The 19,702-nt window shown below is 40.6% G+C and overlaps 1 protein-coding gene across 6 annotated transcripts in view; it reads right to left on the reverse strand.

The window, feature by feature from the left end:
• The window catches only part of LOC126175656 (N-acetyltransferase 9-like protein), a 102,749-nt gene that overhangs the window by 42,700 nt on the left and 40,347 nt on the right, over nt 1-19,702 (reverse strand). For all 6 annotated transcript variants that reach the window (XM_049922562.1, XM_049922560.1, XM_049922559.1 and 3 more), the window contains one exon: nt 16,035-16,091. In XM_049922562.1, the coding sequence (XP_049778519.1) occupies nt 16,035-16,091 (57 nt within the window). The remainder of the gene's footprint in view (nt 1-16,034; nt 16,092-19,702) is intronic.

Here is a 19,702-nt window from a genome sequence, read left to right on the forward strand (position 1 = left end):
TCTTGATGGCTAGGTTATGCACTATCACCCAGAACTTTAATGGAATGACAAATGTTAAATTAAAAGCGTATCTGAAAACTAGCAAAGAGTTCATTCTTTTTTGTATGCCTGCTGACAACTCTACAGTTTTATTATTCAGTGAGCTGTTTCCTTTGCTCCTACATTGTTACACTTGCCTGAGCTTTCCATACCATATTTATAACTGATGGTACACATATTCAATGCTCAAATACCATGAGGATCCCATTCAGGTATGTCATGTTAATGTGTTAGTGTAAAGCAGTAACATTTATCATGATGATATATTAATATTAAATGGTGAGTTTTAGCTAATATGAATGATTATTAAAATAATAATATACTAAATTTTACATTGCTTGAATGTTCTGTGTTCTTGGTAGAATATTTTATACATTATGAATGAAACACACCCAACACTGGCATAATATTCTACAATATTAATGTTTTGTTACACAAACCTGTTTTCAATTGTTATGCTATCATCACGTACAAAGATGTGTATGTGGTGCTGTGAAATTTTGTTGAATCAAAGATTTTAAACTAGTGCATCTACAGTATATCTCCATTTCCAGAGATGAAAAATGTTAATTTTAGAATTAGGAATGAAATGAAAGGGATTGTTTCAGTGTAAATGCAATGAAAAATTATTTAACTAAGGTAAAAGATGTGACACATTAACTAATGAACTATAGACAAATTACAACTGTTGCACATAAGAAAATAACAGAACAATAAACTTTGGCGACGTATTCCAAAGATGTGGCTAAACAAAATAATCTTGTCTTTTATAGGTCATAACTTACAAACAGATAAGATATAACAGAGATATTATATAATAGTGGTATTAAGCAGCTGAGGGAAGCAGCTGTGATTACACAAAGTAATTTTTTTTTTAAACACAACGAGAGAAATTATAGTAACTGGAATAAAGGCAAATAGGATATGTGAGTAAGAGTGGTAATATACAACATGGCCTGGATGGGATTATGAGTAGTATCTGCAGTTAGAAGTGGCAAGTAAGGGAATTGTGTCTGGTCATCGATACTAAGCTTGGGTTGATAGACGTGTGTTTATTAATTTCCATTATTGCAAGGTAGTTCATCTTCCTTCCTTTGTGGATGTGATGTAATGTTTCATGTTTCACCTTGTAACTATGCCCTTCTTTAAGCAGGTAGCACCCTTTTCTAAATTTCCAAATTCTGTAGTGTTCCTTCAACTGGGTACTTATTGCCCTGCAAGACTGATCTATATAGAATCTGCCACAGTTACATGTTATTTTATATATTCCTTTATTTTCCAAAGCTGGAGTGCACATAAAATGTTTTTACATTCCTGGAGTTAAACTTTCTGCCTACGTCCAGTGAGATTTTTCCGAAGGATGGAACTGTGCACCATTTATTTCATTCTTGAAGTGGTGGGTCAAGGACAGTGTAAATAAGAGCATGCACCTGTTGTTTCTGCTTTTTGTGCATTATGAAGGATGGCCATTTTCAACACTATTTTTTTGTATTGCATTTCATTTTATTTGGAGGTTGCCTTCACTCATGGGGATGGATCATTGAGTGGAAGGCAGCAAGAGTATGAGTCGCTGGATGTTGAGAATTGACCAGGATTACTGTACCTGTAGTGGTAAGTTTCCTAGAAGTCTTGAAAGCAGGAATACAGTCTGTGGTTAGATGTAAATAAACTCTAATGTGAATTTTATACTGCTGTGTTTTAAAAATTACTCAAGCAACTACACTCCTGGGAATTGAAATAAGAACACCGTGAATTCATTGTCCCAGGAAGGGGAAACTTTATTGACACATTCCTGGGGTCAGATACATCACATGATCACATTGACAGAACCACAGGCACATAGACACAGGCAACAGAGCATGCACAATGTCGGCAATAGTACAGTGTATATCCACCTTTCGCAGCAATGCAGGCTGCTATTCTCCCATGGAGACGATCGTAGAGATGCTGGATGTAGTCCTGTGGAACAGTTTGCCATGCCATTTCCACCTGGCGCCTCAGTTGGACCAGCGTTCGTGCTGGACGTGCAGACCGCGTGAGACGACGCTTCATCCAGTCCCAAACATGCTCAATGGGGGACAGATCCGGAGATCTTGCTGGCCAGGGTAGTTGACTTACACCTTCTAGAGCACGTTGGGTGGCACGGGATACATGCGGACGTGCACTGTCCTGTTGGAACAGCAAGTTCCCTTGCCGGTCTAGGAATGGTAGAACGATGGGTTCGATGACGGTTTGGATGTACCGTGCACTATTCAGTGTTCCCTCGACGATCACCAGTGGTGTACGGCCAGTGTAGGAGATCGCTCCCCACACCATGATGCCGGGTGTTAGCCCTGTGTGCCTCGGTCGTATGCAGTCCTGATTGTGGCGCTCACCTGCACGGCGCCAAACACGCATACGACCATCATTGGCACCAAGGCAGAAGCGACTCTCATCGCTGAAGACGACACGTCTCCATTCGTCCCTCCATTCACGCCTGTCGCGACACCACTGGAGGCGGGCTACACGATGTTGGGGCGTGAGCGGAAGACGGCCTAATGGTGTGCGGGACCATAGCCCAGCTTCATGGAGACAGTTGCGAATGGTCCTCGCCGATACCCCAGGAGCAACAGTGTCCCTAATTTGCTGGGAAGTGGCGGTGCGGTCCCCTATGGCACTGCGTAGGATCCTACGGTCTTGGCGTGCATCCGTGCGTCGCTGCAGTCCGGTCTCAGGTCGACGGGCACGTGCACCTTCCGCCGACCACTGGCAACAACATCGATGTACTGTGGAGACCTCACGCCCCACGTGTTGAGCAATTCGGCGGTACGTCCACCCGGCCTCCCGCATGCCCACTATATGCCCTCGCTCAAAGTCCGTCAACTGCACATACGGTTCACGTCCACGCTGTCGCGGCATGCTACCAGTGTTAAAGACTGCGATGGAGCTCCGTATGCCACGGCAAACTGGCTGACACTGACGGCGGCAGTGCACAAATGCTGCGCAGCTAGCGCCATTTGACGGCCAACACCGCGGTTCCTGGTGTGTCCGTTGTGCCGTGCGTGTGATCATTGCTTGTACAGCCCTCTCGCAGTGTCCGGAGCAAGTATGGTGGGTCTGACACACCGGTGTCAATGTGTTCTTTTTTCCATTTCCAGGAGTGTATATTCTAAACACAACATTAACATTTTTCGTCTCTGGAATTGGAGATACTCTGTAGATGTACTAATTTAAAAATCTTTTGACCCAACAACATTTCACTGCATTACAGTTGTAAAAGCCAAAAACTGGTTCATGTAACAAATAATAAATATTGTAGAATATTACATCAGTGCTGTATGTGTTCCATTCATAACACTAAATTTTAGGTTCTCTTGGGCCCTGGGGCCTTGAGTTTAAGCAATGTAGCTGATTATAAATGTTTACGGAGAAGTTACACTGACAGAAAAATCACACCACAATGAAATAATTAACGAGGAGTAACAAAGTTTTGGGAACACACTTGTCTAGGTAAGTGATTAATGTCTCAAGATCAATATAAGAGCAACAAAGTCATTGCAAATGTGAAATACTGGTACATTAATAAGCAATGTAACTGCCAGAATGTTGAATGCAAGCATGCTAATGTGCATGCATTGTGTCATACAGGTGTTGGATGTCAGTTTGTGGGATGGTGTTCCATGCCTGTTGCACTTGGTCAGTCAATACATGGGCAGTAATGCTGGTTGTGGATGGCGCTGGAGTTGTCGTCCGATGATGTCCCATACATGCTTGATTAGAGACAGATCTGATGACCGAGAGCAGGCCAAGACAACATGTTGATATTCTGCAGAGCAAGATTATCAACATATGGAGACAACTCCTGACTCCCACTACAGATGTGGTGCCCATGGATGCCAAAGCTGCCATGGATGGACTTTTTGATGTGTAATAGGTGACAATTGTCAAAATTGAGATACTACTGGTTGATGGCACATTGGATATGAACAGAAATTTATTTGGAGCTGTTGAAGAGATAGAAATTAACATCCAGGAAAGCAGCTAGGTAATAATGAGTAGGTCCATGTGAAGCAGATTCGAGGTTCGTATGAAAGAGCATAAGTTGTCTTTTCATCAGTATGATGAAGATATCACCAGTGGATCTGAACCAGATAAGAAATTTAAGGTGTTAGGCAGACAGGAGAGTGTTCCATTAACAAGGTGACACAGGAAAGTATCATCCATATATCCATAGTAGCTTCACAGATTTTATTCTAGATTTGGTGTTCGGAGATGATAATTATGAGTGAGAATGTAGATGGCCAAAAAGATTAGGAAGGAAGTTGTGGTTTTACATCTACATCTACATCTACATTTATACTCTGCAAGCCACCCAACGGTGTGTGGCGGAGGACACTTTACGTGCCACTGTCATTACCTCCCTTTTCTGTTCCAGTCGCGTGTGGTTCGTGGGAAGAACAACTGTCTGAAAGCCTCCGTGTGCACTCTAATCTCTCTAATTTTACATTCGTGATCTCCTTGGGAGGTATAAGTAGGGGGAAGCAATATATTCGATACCTCATCCAGAAACGCACCCTCTCGAAACCTGGAGAGCAAGCTACACCGCAATGCAGAGCGCCTCTCTTGCAGAGTCTGCCACTTGAGTTTGCTAAACATCTCCGTAACGCTATCACGGTTACCAAATAACCCTGTGATGAAACGCGCCGCTCTTCTTTGGATCTTCTCTATCTCTTCCATCAACCCGATCTGGTACGGATCCCACACTCATGAGCAATACTCAAGTATAGGTCGAACGAGTGTTTTGTAAGCCACCTCCTTTGTTGATGGACTACATTTTCTAAGGACTCTCCCAATGAATCTCAACCCGGTACCCGCCTTACCAACAATTAATTTTATATGATCATTCCACTTCAAATCGTTCTGCACGCATACTCCCAGATATTTTACAGAAGTAACTGCTACCAGTGTTTGTTCCGCTATCATGTAATCATACAATAAAGGATCCTTCTTTCTATGTATTCGCAAAACATTACATTTGTCTATGTTAAGGGTCAGTTGCCACTCCCTGCACCAAGTGCCTATCCACTGCAGATCTTCCTGCATTTCGCTACAATTTTCTAATGTTGCAACTTCTCTGTATACTACAGCGTCATCCGCGAAAAACCGCATGGAACTTCTGACACTATCTACTAGGTCATTTATATATATTGTGAAAAGTAATGGTCCCATAACACTCCCCTGTGGCACGCCAGAGATTACTTTAACATCTGTAGACGTCTCTCCATTGATAACAACATGCTGTGTTTTGTTTGCTAAGAACTCTTCAATCCAGCCACACAGCTGGTCTGATATTCCGTAGGCTCTTACTTTGTTTATCGGGCGACAGTGCGGAACTGTATCGAACGTCTTCCGGAAGTCAAGGAAAATAGCATCTACCTGGGAGCCTGTATCTAATATTTTCTAGGTCTCATGAACAAATAAAGCGAGTTGGGTCTCACACGATCGCTGTTTCCGGAATCCATGTTGATTCCTACAGAGTAGATTCTGGGTTTCCAAAAACGACATGATACTTGAGCAAAAAACATGTTCCAAAATTCTACAACAGGATGTCAAGAGATATAGGTCTATAGTTTTGCGCATCTGCTCTACAGCCCTTCTTGAAGACTGGGACTACCTGTGCTCTTTTCCAATCATTTGGAACCTTCCGTTCCTCTAGAGACTTGTGGTACACGGCTGTTAGAAGGGGGGCAAGTTCTTTCGCGTACTCTGTGTAGAATCGAATTGGTATCCCGTCAGGTCCAGTGGACTTTCCTCTGTTGAGTGATTCCAGTTGCTTTTCTATTCCTTGGACACTTATTTCGATGTCAGCCATTTTTTCTTTTGTGCGAGGATTTAGAGAAGGAACTGCAGTGCGGTCTTCCTCTGTGAAACAGCTTTGGAAAAAGGTGTTTAGTATTTCAGCTTTACGCGTGTCATCCTCTGTTTCAATGCCATCATCATCCCGGGGTGTCTGGATATGCTGTTTCGAGCCACTTACTGATTTAACGTAAGACCAGAACTTCCTAGGATTTTCTGTCAAGTCGATACATAGAATTTTACTTTCGAATTCACTGAACGCTTCACGCATAGCCCTTCTTACGCTAAATTTGACATCGTTTAGCTTCTGTTTGTCTGAGAGGTTTTGGCTGCATTTAAACTTACAGTGAAGGTCTCTTTGCTTTCGCAGTAGTTTCCTAACTTTGTTGTTGAACCAAGGTGGGTTTTTCCCGTCCCTCACAGTTTTACTCGGCACGTACCTGTCTAAAACGCACTGCAATTTACAAAAGATAACAAATATGATATGTTCTTTTTGACTGGAAGTTGGCGACTTTGTTGCCCTCTCTGAGCACGAGAACAGATTTCATGACTTTATCCAGTTGCTTGTTGATGAGATTGCTAACAGCTGATTTGTATGTCTCCTAAGGTTGCTTATTGGAAAGGTCCTGAAACTTGAACTTCTGTCCCATCAAGCATTAGTCTTGCCCCAAACAGTGCCATCAATCCACTCCTCAGTCTGTGGGGCAACAGCAGCTGTTAACACTATACGCACCACAAGATGTTTCGTGTTCTTCAACTGGCAGGTGTAACACATTCTCTCTGAAACTAGTGTGATGCTAATGCATCATTTGGTGCTAATTTATTGATTCAGGGCAGTGAATGCTGGAATGAAGTTTTTGTCATAAGAGCTCAGTAAGAGAACTTAAGTGCTAAGTAAATGCCTTTTCTTGTGCTGGAAGTTTATAAATCTCCTTCCCATAGAAGAAAACAATTTGTGACTGAAGTCTTTCTTGGCAGACATCTAGAAGGAAAAAAAAATCATCGGACATCTAGCCAGATGTGTGTGTCAAAGTGGCATGATATTTTGATGTTACACCAAGCTACCATCATCAAATGATATGATATGTATAGAGGTGCTAATTGTGCTGTCCATTCCATGTTTGTGTGTCTTTTTTCCTCTCCCCTCCCACCCCATTCCTTGCCTGTGACACGGTGCAATAGTTGCCATTTGTCACCTGTAGCAGCAGATGATGGGCTGTGTAGGTCGCAAACCAGTGCCACAACATCCTCACCAGTCATTTCCACCGGAGGGAGAATGGCCACCCTTTTTGGACACTAGGCACACCAAACCATCGCTTGACCAGTCTCTTAATTGTACTCCCATGAGGCAACATCCCCAGCCATGCTCTCGGCAGCTAGCACGCGCAATGCCATGTGGCCCGCATCATGGTCTGCCACATTTCACTGGGGTTTGCGTGAACCGCAGAATTGTCATCCTGCACTCATCGTCGTCATCCTCTCGTAGTCCATTTAATAAGAGGAGTGCTCTACGGCGTTTTTTTCACACTGCCTTCCGGAGCTGCATCTTCTTGAGACAGTTCTACTGATTACAGGAATACAAAGCCTGTTGTCCAATGCCCAGTTTGTCGTACCAGTATCAGCAATTGGAATACTGCGTGCAATGTAGTGCAACTGGTGCAGTGAAGTGCAGTGTGAGCCAGGGCTACCAGACAGATTTATTACTATCCTATCCTTGGCCGTTTTGGCACTCCTTTGCTGCCAAGTGTGCCACTGAAGCAGTTTTCCCGCACCACCGGATGACCCTGAACAAAGGTTGCAAGTCACCCATGGTTTTCCCGGTCCAGACCCTCCTTGATTAAGAGGTATTACCCGATTTCGAATGTTACTGTAAGTCATTAGCTTTTGGGTTAACATGTTAGAACCAGCCCGCGTGGCATTACTAGCACATTCCATCATGTATTGCCATTTTCTTAACTAACAAACCACCTAGGCATGTGTGCCTCTTAGGTGTATAGAAGGGGACATAAATTGTTCTGGCACTACCTTCTCAAACCTCAAGGACCAAGACAGTGAGTACACCATCAGTGAAGTGTGGGATTCTGCACTGAAATTGTTATTTACTTTATGCCAGTGTGCTTCTGACTGGAGGTTATCATGTGACATGGAACCTAGGGGAGCATTTGCAGACACACCCCAGTGACGGAAGGCTACTCTTGTGTACTTCATTACGCATCACCACCTGATGATATCCTCTTCATTAGACATTAAAATAATGTACCACTTTGATACACTGATCCTGTGTCATTCCTGAGAAGTTTTCTTTTAAGACATCCACAAAGATATATGTTATGTCCGCACTATAACACAACAAATATTCCACGATAACCAAATTTATTTGACCTTCTGTCACTCAAAACAAAACTTAAGTTCGACTACACAACACTTCGCTGGCTGTAGCGCCAAGGAGAAATCAGAGTCACTGGTAGAGAATACAAGTCCAAACCATTGCCAACCAGTTGATACCGATGCGTCGCCAGTTTCCAGCCAAGGAGGCCACAGTACGGTTCGGTCGTCGTGAATCCAGCAGCCGGGTAGTGACACAGTCATCGGCGAAGATTGAACTGGTTAAACGGGCTCAGGGAGCTCACTTAAATCCACAGGTCCGGCCAGTCAGTGTGTTGGTAGATGGCGCCCTTATATGGTTGCTCACTCTGGTGGCAAGGGCAGCGCCGTCAGGGTAATCCGTATTGATAGTGATGTGTACACTGCCGCTAACCCCGCGACGACGCGCTCACTTGCGCCAGTTGTTGACATTGCGTGCGACGCCAGCGGTACTCGCTGTGTGCCGTGCGTGTTGTAGCACGCCATGCCGAGTTGACGGCTGCTGTGCGGCGGCCAATACGACAATATACTTTATCGTATTTGTGGTTTGCAACTGTGAAAAATGATATAATGCCCTTTGTTGGAAAGCTCTATAAATGGAAGGGGGACACAGCTGACAATCAGAGAGGACATCACAACAAAGGAGGCATAGACTTGTTCCAGAACAATAAGCAGTTGGGTTAACCATGAGTTCACACGAAAAAGTTAAAAGTTGTGAATCGTATAGAAATCTGAATCTGAATTCCTATCACTGTAGGCTCTTAGGATGTGTAAGAGTGAGCCACGATCATTCTCATTCCTGCACACATTTATCTTTCTGTTGTTTTCTTTGTATGTGCAAGGATGATATCATCAATAATGGTGTTAAAATATATTAGCACGAAACATGAACAAAGTTACAACTTTTCTAAAATTGTAATTGATGTGTTTTCCTATTAGTAATCCCCCCATCTACTTTGCACTTCCACTGGACTTGCATTAAGATCCCTCAAATTTGACAACAAAGTAAATTAATTGTTGAATGCAAGGTGCAGGAACCTCTCTGGATCTTTAGGAGCTAGAAGATTGCTTATTAGATATAGGTCAGATGCATTTAAAAACACTGGAAAGATGGCTAAAACTGGCACAAAAAAAATTTTCAGACAAAAACATTACTGATGTTTCCTCTGTCTCTCCCAACTTTTGAGTAACAGATGAAGCTTACAAAATGTGGATACTAGTTTGGAGAATGAACAGAGAATTGAGAAGTTTTCCAAACACAATAAATCTTCAGCAGAGTTCTTCACTGACCAGAGAAATGTGTGGCTCGAACCACAGAATCACACAAAAATGTATATAAAAAATAAATCCCTCATCCCCAAAACAGTGGTATGGCCATTCAAATACAAAACTGCACATCTTGCCACAAGAGACTTTTGAATGATCACCTATTCAAGGTCTAAGAGGGGAACTTTGGTAATGCAAAGAAACAAAGTATCAATATCAATATAATATAACCAAAAACACACATATTTCAATGTGGTGGCTTATTTCTATATTTCCCTCTGCTTAAAATAATTAAATATGTATGTGGCGTCCATTCTTTCCGGCATGTTCAAAAGAACAGACACCATTTTTGATCCAGTAGCCATTATGAATTAAGACACAAAGGAATTACAGATACCAAATGTATGTATAATTAAGGTGAGACGACCATGATCTCTTCAGTGCAGATGCACACCAGGCTCGAACACTTACAGAAATTGGTGAAATGCTGCAAGTAATTAGAATAAAGGGAAGGGGGAACTACATTAGTAATGTGAGGATAAGTTGAGAATATTGGTTTGATGAGAGGCGTGCTATGGTAGTCTGTGCAGTTGCAATGGCCATTGTGTCTGGATGGCTTAGTGATCAGAGCATTCGAAGGGTTCAAATCCCAGTCTGGCACAAATTTTCAACTTTCCCCACTTATTCCAATCAGTGCCCACTCACAGCCAATGTCTTTAATTCCTTTGTATCTCAAAATACTGACCTCATAGTGGTGCACACCTATTCAGTCTTCAAAGTGCAGGTGTGGTATTTTGATGAAGTGGTTGTAGCAAATTGGAACAGAACAATATTCACATCTGATTAAAAGTCACTTTCAAGCAGTCCAATATCAAACCTCAAATCAATTACATTTTCAAATGATGGTATTGGTATGTCAATGTCATAACTTTCCTTTTGCCAAGAGTATTATAAAATAGGCTTGTTCTTTGTAGCAGAAAGTTGATTGTACAGCACAGAGTGAAGTATGATAATGAAATGATGATTGTTTTACTTTACTTGTGGTTTTTCACATTGTAGTTTTCATAAAAACAACATCCTTCTCTTACAGAGCTTACCAATATCTTGAGCATAATATCCTTTATCAGAAAACCTTCATTTAACAGAGTGTGATTTTTATGAGCTGACCAGAAATCAAATAGCAATAGACTCTTCACATCATTATGTACATGTCAAACAAGGACTGTAGTCAGAAAACTGTTCATGTGCTCTTTTGTCATTTGTTCACTTTTGCTTGCCTCCACACGAACATTTTGCGGACATGTTGCTTCAAGTTTCTTTGAAACCAACCGTTGCGCCTTCTTACTAATACTGTGATCTTATTGTACATCTTTACATATGATGAATGTAGTAATATGCCTGGCAAGCTTCCAGTTTGTTGATAAAAGTAACAAAGTTGTGAAATTGTCCAGGCCAATCATTTTAGGAATTTCTAGTTGCCCACATTCACTGATGCCAACAGTAAATTGCAGATCCAATGCTCTTGTCCAGTCAGATTGTGATATTGCATATTCTTTTAAAGTTTTTTTTATTGTATCAGACTGTTTCCCTTGAAGTGAGCTCGCTTTCGCCTTTCGCTAGTCACAAGATCTAATATTATCTTGCAACCTGATTTACTTTGAATGCGCTTGTAGTTTTTCATATGTTTGCTTTAGGAGTTGAAGCCATGATTGCAATAGTATTCATAAATGTTCTCCAGTATGTTGTCATTAATATATTTTAATAAACTTGTCCTTGAGATTTTGGATGGAGCCGGTTCATACTCACTCCCACTTTGAAGGTTCCTGTTGCTCTGGAGATAAAGTCTTGTATTACTGGCTGAGCCAACTTCAGGTATGGACTAGAGTCCTGCATGACCGAGTAAGCGAGCACAAAATACGAGATGGGGCAAGCACACCCTAACTGGATAGGCTGCCCGCACTAGTTCTAGTGACCGAGCATAGAAGCCGTGACCGAACACGTAGCACGCAACTTCAAACACATTACACGTGTCATTATCGGTGTGAGACTGCAGCCAGTATGGGATCATGCAGTGCGAGGAAACCAGTGCAGTAAGACGTAAGATTGAAATCAATGTTTACACGTTGAAGAGACGGGAAGGTCTAAAAAGCCAAGAATGGAGCATATTTTTGGTGGTTGTAGACGAAAAGAGTGCGTCTACTGGGTACGTATCGTGCATAAACTGCTCCACATTATTTTGTTTCCAATCGCGAACCACTCTTTTAAAGAAACACGGTTGCAAGAAACCTCACAAAGATACAGCTCCTTCAGGAATACCGGCAGTAATAAAAAATAGTATTACAGCAAAGTGTGTTGCAATGTGTGCTAAAGATATGAGACATTTTAATGCTGTTTGCGGTGCAGGTTTCAGAGAACTAGGCCAAGAATTAATACATCTAGGTGCGCATTATGGAAAAGTTAATGTGGGAGATGCCATGCCACATCCCTCTACTATAAGCAGACACGTCAAAGAACAAGCTGATGCAATACGAAACAGTATAATGCTTTCTGTTATTGCGGAAGTTATTAATAAAACATGTGCTGCGACAGTTGATATGTGGACTGATTCGCATAATCAGGTGCACTATTTGACGCTTACATTTCATTACATTAACACAGATTGGTCTCTTGTGATCAATGTTTTATTTACAACAAAATTCCTGGACGTTAGGAAGACGGGAGTAAATATTATAAAAGGAAGTGCTCTAGGAATTTAGCTGTGTAACGTACCCGTTCTTGGAAATGTTACTTTTGTATTAAAAGAGAGAGACAGAGAGAGAGAGAGAGAGAGAGAGAGAGAGATTGGCGTTGGATTTGTACAGCCGCGGCGAGGCGAGGTGGGACGTCAGCGGTGACCGGTCATGCTCGGTTATCCGCGTGTCCGGAATCCGGACATCAGACATGGAGCGAGTATGTGACCGAGCCGAGTCGTGTGGGGCCGGACACGAGCTGTTCGGTCCCCACGTCAACAGGCGAGCCGTGACCGGTCAAACATGGAGCGTTGCAGCACTCTAGTATGGACTCTACCTGTCTTCCAAAACTTATATTTATCTAGCATTTCACCTTGCATTTCCACATCATCCCCATTGTATTTGTGAATTATTATGCATATTTGTAGCTTCACGTCCTTGACGCTGATTATGTTTCCATAATCAGCATGTTCCAACTTTGCCTTTACCTTTTTGACAAAATTCATGGCATTAATTTACCTCATGATACTGATGTACACACTTTACATGCTAACCCACAACCAAACACTCCAAACGATGGCTTCCTGCTGCAGCTACACTATTCACACAACAAAAGTGTGTACTTATTAGCGCAGGTGCAATGTGCCACCGTCGGATGGCACTAGCAGGTGAATGGCTCATGCCGCTGCTTGTGGGGTGACCAATTTACATTTCAAGCACATTTTTGTACAGTTCTAAGTGTTCAAGGTCATATACTTCTCTTTTGAGTACAAAATACTGTTAATACCGATGACAAAAAGGATGATGTAAGTTTCTGCTTACCTTAGAGGCACTTATCTGTTGAATAACACAACATAAGAATGCGTCACTATATGCAACTAATTTAGAAAGAACTGCATTTAAATGAGGCAACATTCCAGAATCCGCATCCAAGCAGTCATTTCAAAATGTTGTAACACTATCGCACATATTTCCCCAATAATAAATATGAGGCATGACTTGCATCTAGGAAAGATTCTACTATAGTGGCTTGTTTCATTCAGGTTGTTTAGGGTAGAATTATATCTTCATAATTCACACTTGAAGTTACTCAAAAGACATCCTGTTTCTAGAACCTAAACAATATTTCATGATCAAGAGTCTTCTCCACACTAACCACTAAAAGCGACACTGTGATAACAGTTTGCTTATGCAGAGCAATTGGGATAGCTTCTTGCCTGAAGTAAGTAGAATATTGTTCTTCCAAAAAGGCTATGTACAGACATTTGAAAAGAATTTCTTCTGACTGGAAATTCATTTTCTGCATCATGGCATCACCAGATGATGTGTTTTTTTGTAACATACAGCCTACATTTTTACTTCCATATGGCGGAGGAAAAATTATACAAGACTAGAATGTGGGATCTTCTCCCAGATGAGATTTTGTATTATAAAATTATTCCACAACTGTCTGTACTATAATGTATAGTGATGTGATGAGAATACCAGTTGCTGTACTTCTAACCACCTGTATGTCCACCTCCACTCCCCCTTTTTTTCATCCAAAAATACTCCTCAATGACTCTCATACTTTTGTGGCTTGGCAAGAAAGTGGGTGGGGAGAGAAATTAACAGAATGTGTAGTAAACTATTTCCAACTTTCTTTAATTATTCATTAAGACTTTAATATCACTGTCAAAAGGCCACTAATTTATCTCCCAATGTTTTAAAAGTTTCTCTTACCACATGAGATGAATGGTCCTCATGGTTAGCATTATTGGCTACACTGCAGACAGGTAAAGTTTAATTCCCAGATTTTTATGAGGCTGAAGTGTTTGGAACGAGGTACACTTGAGCTTGTATAACTAAAAATGGTTCAAATGGCTCTGGGCACTATGGGACTCAACTTCTCAGGTCATTAGTCCCCTAGAACTTAGAACTACTTAAACTTAACTAACCTAAGGACATCACACACATCCATGCCCGAGGCAGGATTCGAACCTGCGACCGTAGCGGTCTCGCGGTTCCAGACTGCAGCGCCTAGAACCGCACGACCACTTCAGCCGGCTTGTATAGCTAAATGAAGAGCTTTATAAATAAGCAAGCCAAAGGCAAATTGAAAGGCCAGTAACAGTCTGGAAATCATGTTAATTTATTTACTTTTACTTGAAGTGAATGCCGGGAAGGTCCCTTACAGCAGGCTGTCTGTTTTTCCTTCCCCATCCTGTACAAATCGATTAATGATCTTGACATGAACGGGATCTTAAGCACTAACCAACCAACCTTCCTTCCATCAGTCCCAGTGGTCTGGGTTTGAATCTTCAGCTCTTATAAGGTAGCCCATTTAGCCATGTACTTCACTATCATGTGTACATATAACCAACTGGACACATATCCATATTGTCCACTGAGCACCTATTTTCGTAGTTTAATTTTACAGGTAGTTTTTGCGGTAGATGTAACCAGATTGGGAAGTGGCCACTTAAAATGTAGATTGGTGCCAAATTTCAATTGAGCAGTGTGTGCAATGACAGTTAAGCAAAAGAAAGGATTTAATAGCAAAGAATGACCTTGCTGTTGAGCTGAAGAGGATCACTCGACCTCAGTTCAAAATGCAAATTTTTTCCTCTTAGGAAACAATTCGGAAGTCCTTGACTCACAAGGCAGATGTCTACAGAGTCACAAAGAGCATTGTGGACTTTTAAAATCCGCAAAGATATGACATGGCCAAGGAGCTGTTCAATGGATTGTCACATGTTATATGAAGTATATATTGGAAGATATAATGAACAAAATTAGATCAGACAGTATATAAATAACAGCAGCAATGCCTTGTTAAAATATGATGAGGGAGCAGAGACGGAGTGGCTTGTCTTGCTAATGAGCAAAGCCACACCACTTTTGTCCTCTTGCCACCAATAACCTTTCCTATATAATGCACAAAATGCATCTCTTTTATGTATATGCATAATGATTTTTTTGTATTAGGAATGTTACCCGTCCCACTGTTTTTCAAAAAGCTCCCATGAGAAGCTTGGTAAACAACAGACCGCTCACAAGTCTGAGAGAGTTTACTACACCTGAGAGTTGACACGTTGTGCAATATTAACTATAATGTCTCTACAATCATTCACCACTTCAGTGCACCATACCCAGTGAGACTGAGTTTGGTTTCATAATAATTTCTCTATTCTAGGCTACTGTGTCAGAACATTTTGGATCAGTCAAAGCAAAATTAATAAAGGGAGATTTGAAGTCAGGCCAATGGCCTAATCACAAGGGCAATTAGGTTTTGTGTCTATTCAGGGGAAGGTAGGAAGTGAGATGCAGAGGAAAAGATATTATGAATTTCCAGGAGTGGTTAATGGATTCATGTGCTAAGCACTGTAGTGGATTCCCAATAATTTTTGCAGGTGCTTAGAATTCTGCATTGGTCAGTAAGTACAGGGTTGTGAGATTGTACTCTGTATGTTGCGCTGCAGATACTTGATGGAAATCCTCAATTAAATAATTTTTTTTTTACAATGTCTTATAACAGATATAATAATACTGGAATCTAAATAAATATTTTAAATAATCTGTAGCCTATCAACAGCCTTACAGAAAACAAACAGGATGTGTTGAGTTTGCATGACACCCTGCATCAAATTTCTTTTCTAGGTGTTGAATTCCTGTACTTGGTTAGTGGGTTTAAAAAAAGCAAAGCTTGTGGGTGTCATTCACAGCACTGTTTCCTTTCCATAATCTAACATTGTTAGAATACTTAAAAATCATATTTGATTGTGAAAATGCCACAGCAACTCTTTTTGTAGGTGTACTCACCAATTTCATTGCCACTTCTTTTAAATTCTTGTTTTTTAATGATGATGAATGTGCATTCTAGAATAAAATAAAAGAAACAGTATATGAGAACTTGCATTTCATGTGCTCTCTGTAACGTTATGTTATATATATATCATTCTGTTAACATGAAGGCAAAGTTTACTCGAAAATAATAATGTCGGGAGATTTGTGTGTACAAGTGGAGTATTTACGTAATTCAGTCAGAGGTGCAGAAACTATTGGATATGAGGTGCAGGAGCAGAGGATGGTTAAAGTATAGAAGTAGAGATGCAGTCAACAAGAGAAAAATGGCCTAAGTCTTATGGCCAACAAATCAACAAGATGAAAGAACAAGGTTGGGATACTTTGAAACAGCTAAAGAAGCAAGAAAACTCCTCCGCACAGAAAAGCAAGAGTGTATAAAGTAAATAGCAAGATAACACTGGCAGAAAAAGATCGAACAGTAGGCCATACAGGATACTTTTCCATATATCCAAGAAAGGATATAATGCAAGAAACAGTGACCTGCACTCCAGCTGTAGGTCAAGTGTGTCTAGCACCCAGACAGGTTGGTTGCAGGCGCTCAACTAGCCTCCTCACTAGCACTGAGCCAAAACCAGTTTTAATCATAAAACACAACAGACTTCCAATTTGCCCTCCAATGAGCTGTCACTTGGCACCACTGAATTCACAAATGGCCATAGTTTGCGAATGGTGCAATGCACACTACAGGGTATCTGGCTCAGAGCTGTCCTTGGCATAACTGAGGCTGCAGTCTGTGTGAGCTGTGTGTGTGTGTGTGTGTGTGTGTGTGTGTGTGTGTGTGTGTGTCTATTGTTGACAAAGGCCATTGGCCAAAAGCTTTAAGTGTGAAAATCTTTTTGTTGTGCCTATCTGCGACTCAGCATCTCCGCTATATGCTGAGTAGCAACTTTCCTTCTCATAATATTATAACAGTTCATTGTGTCACTGTTGTGCCAACTGTTGCTCAAATTGCTGCTGCAGATACAGTATGATGCACCACAGCCAATCGCCAAACATGACGGTTTTTTCCTCCTGATAGTGCCATGTGGGCATCTGGAGCCTCGTCTTTCTGCAACCATACATTCTCATGACCACCACTGCCAGAAATCATGCACAGTGGCTACATTCCTGCCAAGTCTTTCTGCAATATCACAGAGGGAACATCCAGCTTATCACATCCCAATTACATGACCTCATTCGAACTCAGTGAGGTGTTGATAATGGCATCTTTTAAACCTTAAAGCATTCTTGACTAACATCATGTCACAAAGTCCAATCTCAAAGGTAATTAACACCCATGACCTTTACAGTGTGTATTTCAAACAAATATGATGTGCATCCATTTAGGGGTGCCACTAGTGCCACCTTTATGTGACTGCCGCAAAATCTGAAAAAAAAAAAAAAAAAAAATCTTTCAGATGTAGAAACACGGATATTAACTTTCATTCATGTCGTACACCTCCTTCTTGTTGTTGCAATTTTTTTTTCCACCAGCGTGTTATAGCTGACAAATTGTAGAAGTAGTGGCTTATAAAATACTCTTTTATTTTGTTTTTAAATGCCCATACACTTTTTCACCAGAAAATAAAACTTCATTCTGAACTTTAGAGTTGCATAGCCTATATGACAATTATTTCTTCTTTTAGTATTGGTGTCGTGAATTCGCAAGTTTATCCTAATTCCACTCTTGTTATTAACTACATTGGGAGTATAAGCATTGACATGCAAGGGTAAGAATCTCCGAGTCTGTGAAGAGGGTCCTGCAACATATTTGGTTATAAACTTTACACAATATTTTTACTGCTCACTTGTTTAGAGTACATACTTTTTTCACCTTGGCTGCAACAGACCTGAAGCTCATGCCAGACAATAGAATTGAGGGAAAGTATTCCAGAAATGCTGTCTGCATGATGACACAGAGAGAGAGATATTTGAGTGCAGAGCAAGAAGGAGCAAGTGTTGTGGTTTACTCATATACAGTCTAGTACTACCTCAGTTAATAATCCATGTGGACACCCAGAACTATCATACATGAAGCATCATCCAGTGTATGCCCATTAATATCTACTTCTGATACCTGTAAATGATTTTTATTTGTTTGGAATTGCATAATATTAGTTTCAGAAAGATTAAGGTGAAGCTATTGGCTGGGAACCAGTTGTAACCATGTTCCAATATTCTCCTGGCTACATCTGGTATGGGTGTGTTTGGCCCTGTATCAATACATTTGTATCATCACTAAATGCTACAGTTCTCAAAGAGTGTTCCAGTGGCCTGGGTAAATCATTTATTCAGACAACAAATAAGAGTGGGCCAAGATCTGAAACATGTGCTACACCATATTTAATGTTTTTCAACTCAGAAACTTAATCTTATTCCTGCTGTATCATTTGAATAATGTGGCCCACCATTTTCTGTTGTTAAGATATGACTCCATCCATGCAAGGGAAAACATCATGCAAAGCTGGGCTCACCTCAAATGGTGGTCAATGTGGGATCACTGAATTGGCGATCTGGTTATCATTAGGCAATAACTGCTTTAACCTTTGGCATGATGAGATCAGGGGGTGGGGGTGGGGGCATAGGAATTACGATTTATCACCAAATTATGCCTGTTTAATTTGTCATTTCTATGATTTCACCTGGCTGAATACTAAGGACTCATTCTGGTTTTTAAAACTCCAGGAAAGCTTAGATTGCAATGTTTTCAAAATAAATTATACTGTTATATCAATAATTTCTCACATCATAGCAACACACAAAGTAAATTTTTACTTGTGAAACTTAAATTGGTGAAAGCTCAAAGAGTATTACAGAAAATACTCAAATTCCTCTCAACAGATTGCACACCAACTTCTACGATATTTGGATAATCAGTTGAGGAATGATGTGGATTGCCTGACTGAATTGATACAACACTGTTACTGTGCAACTTTTTAATATCAACATGGCACTTGTGCAAATAACTACTTGTGTTCTCTCATCCAGATTTAATTGTCTACAGAAGTGTTGTAGGGCGAGATCATTGTTACTTTTTCATATCTCTACTATATTTCATTAATCCATCATAATAAAAATATACTTATTGATACATTTACCCTCTTATCTCACTAGTTTCTAAATATTTGTTTACACTATTCTATCTGTTTGTTCCAGCATCAACTTAAATGGCACATTTCAACAGCTATCAAGTGACTACTAATTGCAAGTGATAACTGACTTAGCAACAGAAACAAGTCAGTGATTCAGGCTCCACTTCATCAGTAGTCATTACTGAATTCTCTGTTGAGTCATATAAATTAGGTTTGCAGCAGATTCTCTATAACAAAACTAAAGATATTACAGTGGTGCATCAGTTATCTGAACTAACTGGAAGACATGGGTTATCGGAAAATTGGTTTATTCATAAAAGTGAACTGCATACCTCTATTTACCAGTTTAGCAATAAAAACTAAATATATTTATAATAATATGGATCTCTCTTATTATTACAAAGGCAAGTACAATAGGAACATATGTAGTACAGCCAAGTAAACAAAAATTACATAGGATATACGGATTTGGGTATACATTACATATGTAAAGAATTAACACTTTAAAAAATCCTTAATTTTGATTCACACACTTTTTTCATGACAGGTTTC

The sequence above is a fragment of the Schistocerca cancellata genome, chromosome 3, assembly GCF_023864275.1.
Source record: "Schistocerca cancellata isolate TAMUIC-IGC-003103 chromosome 3, iqSchCanc2.1, whole genome shotgun sequence".
Classification (NCBI taxonomy): Eukaryota; Metazoa; Arthropoda; class Insecta; order Orthoptera; family Acrididae; genus Schistocerca; species Schistocerca cancellata.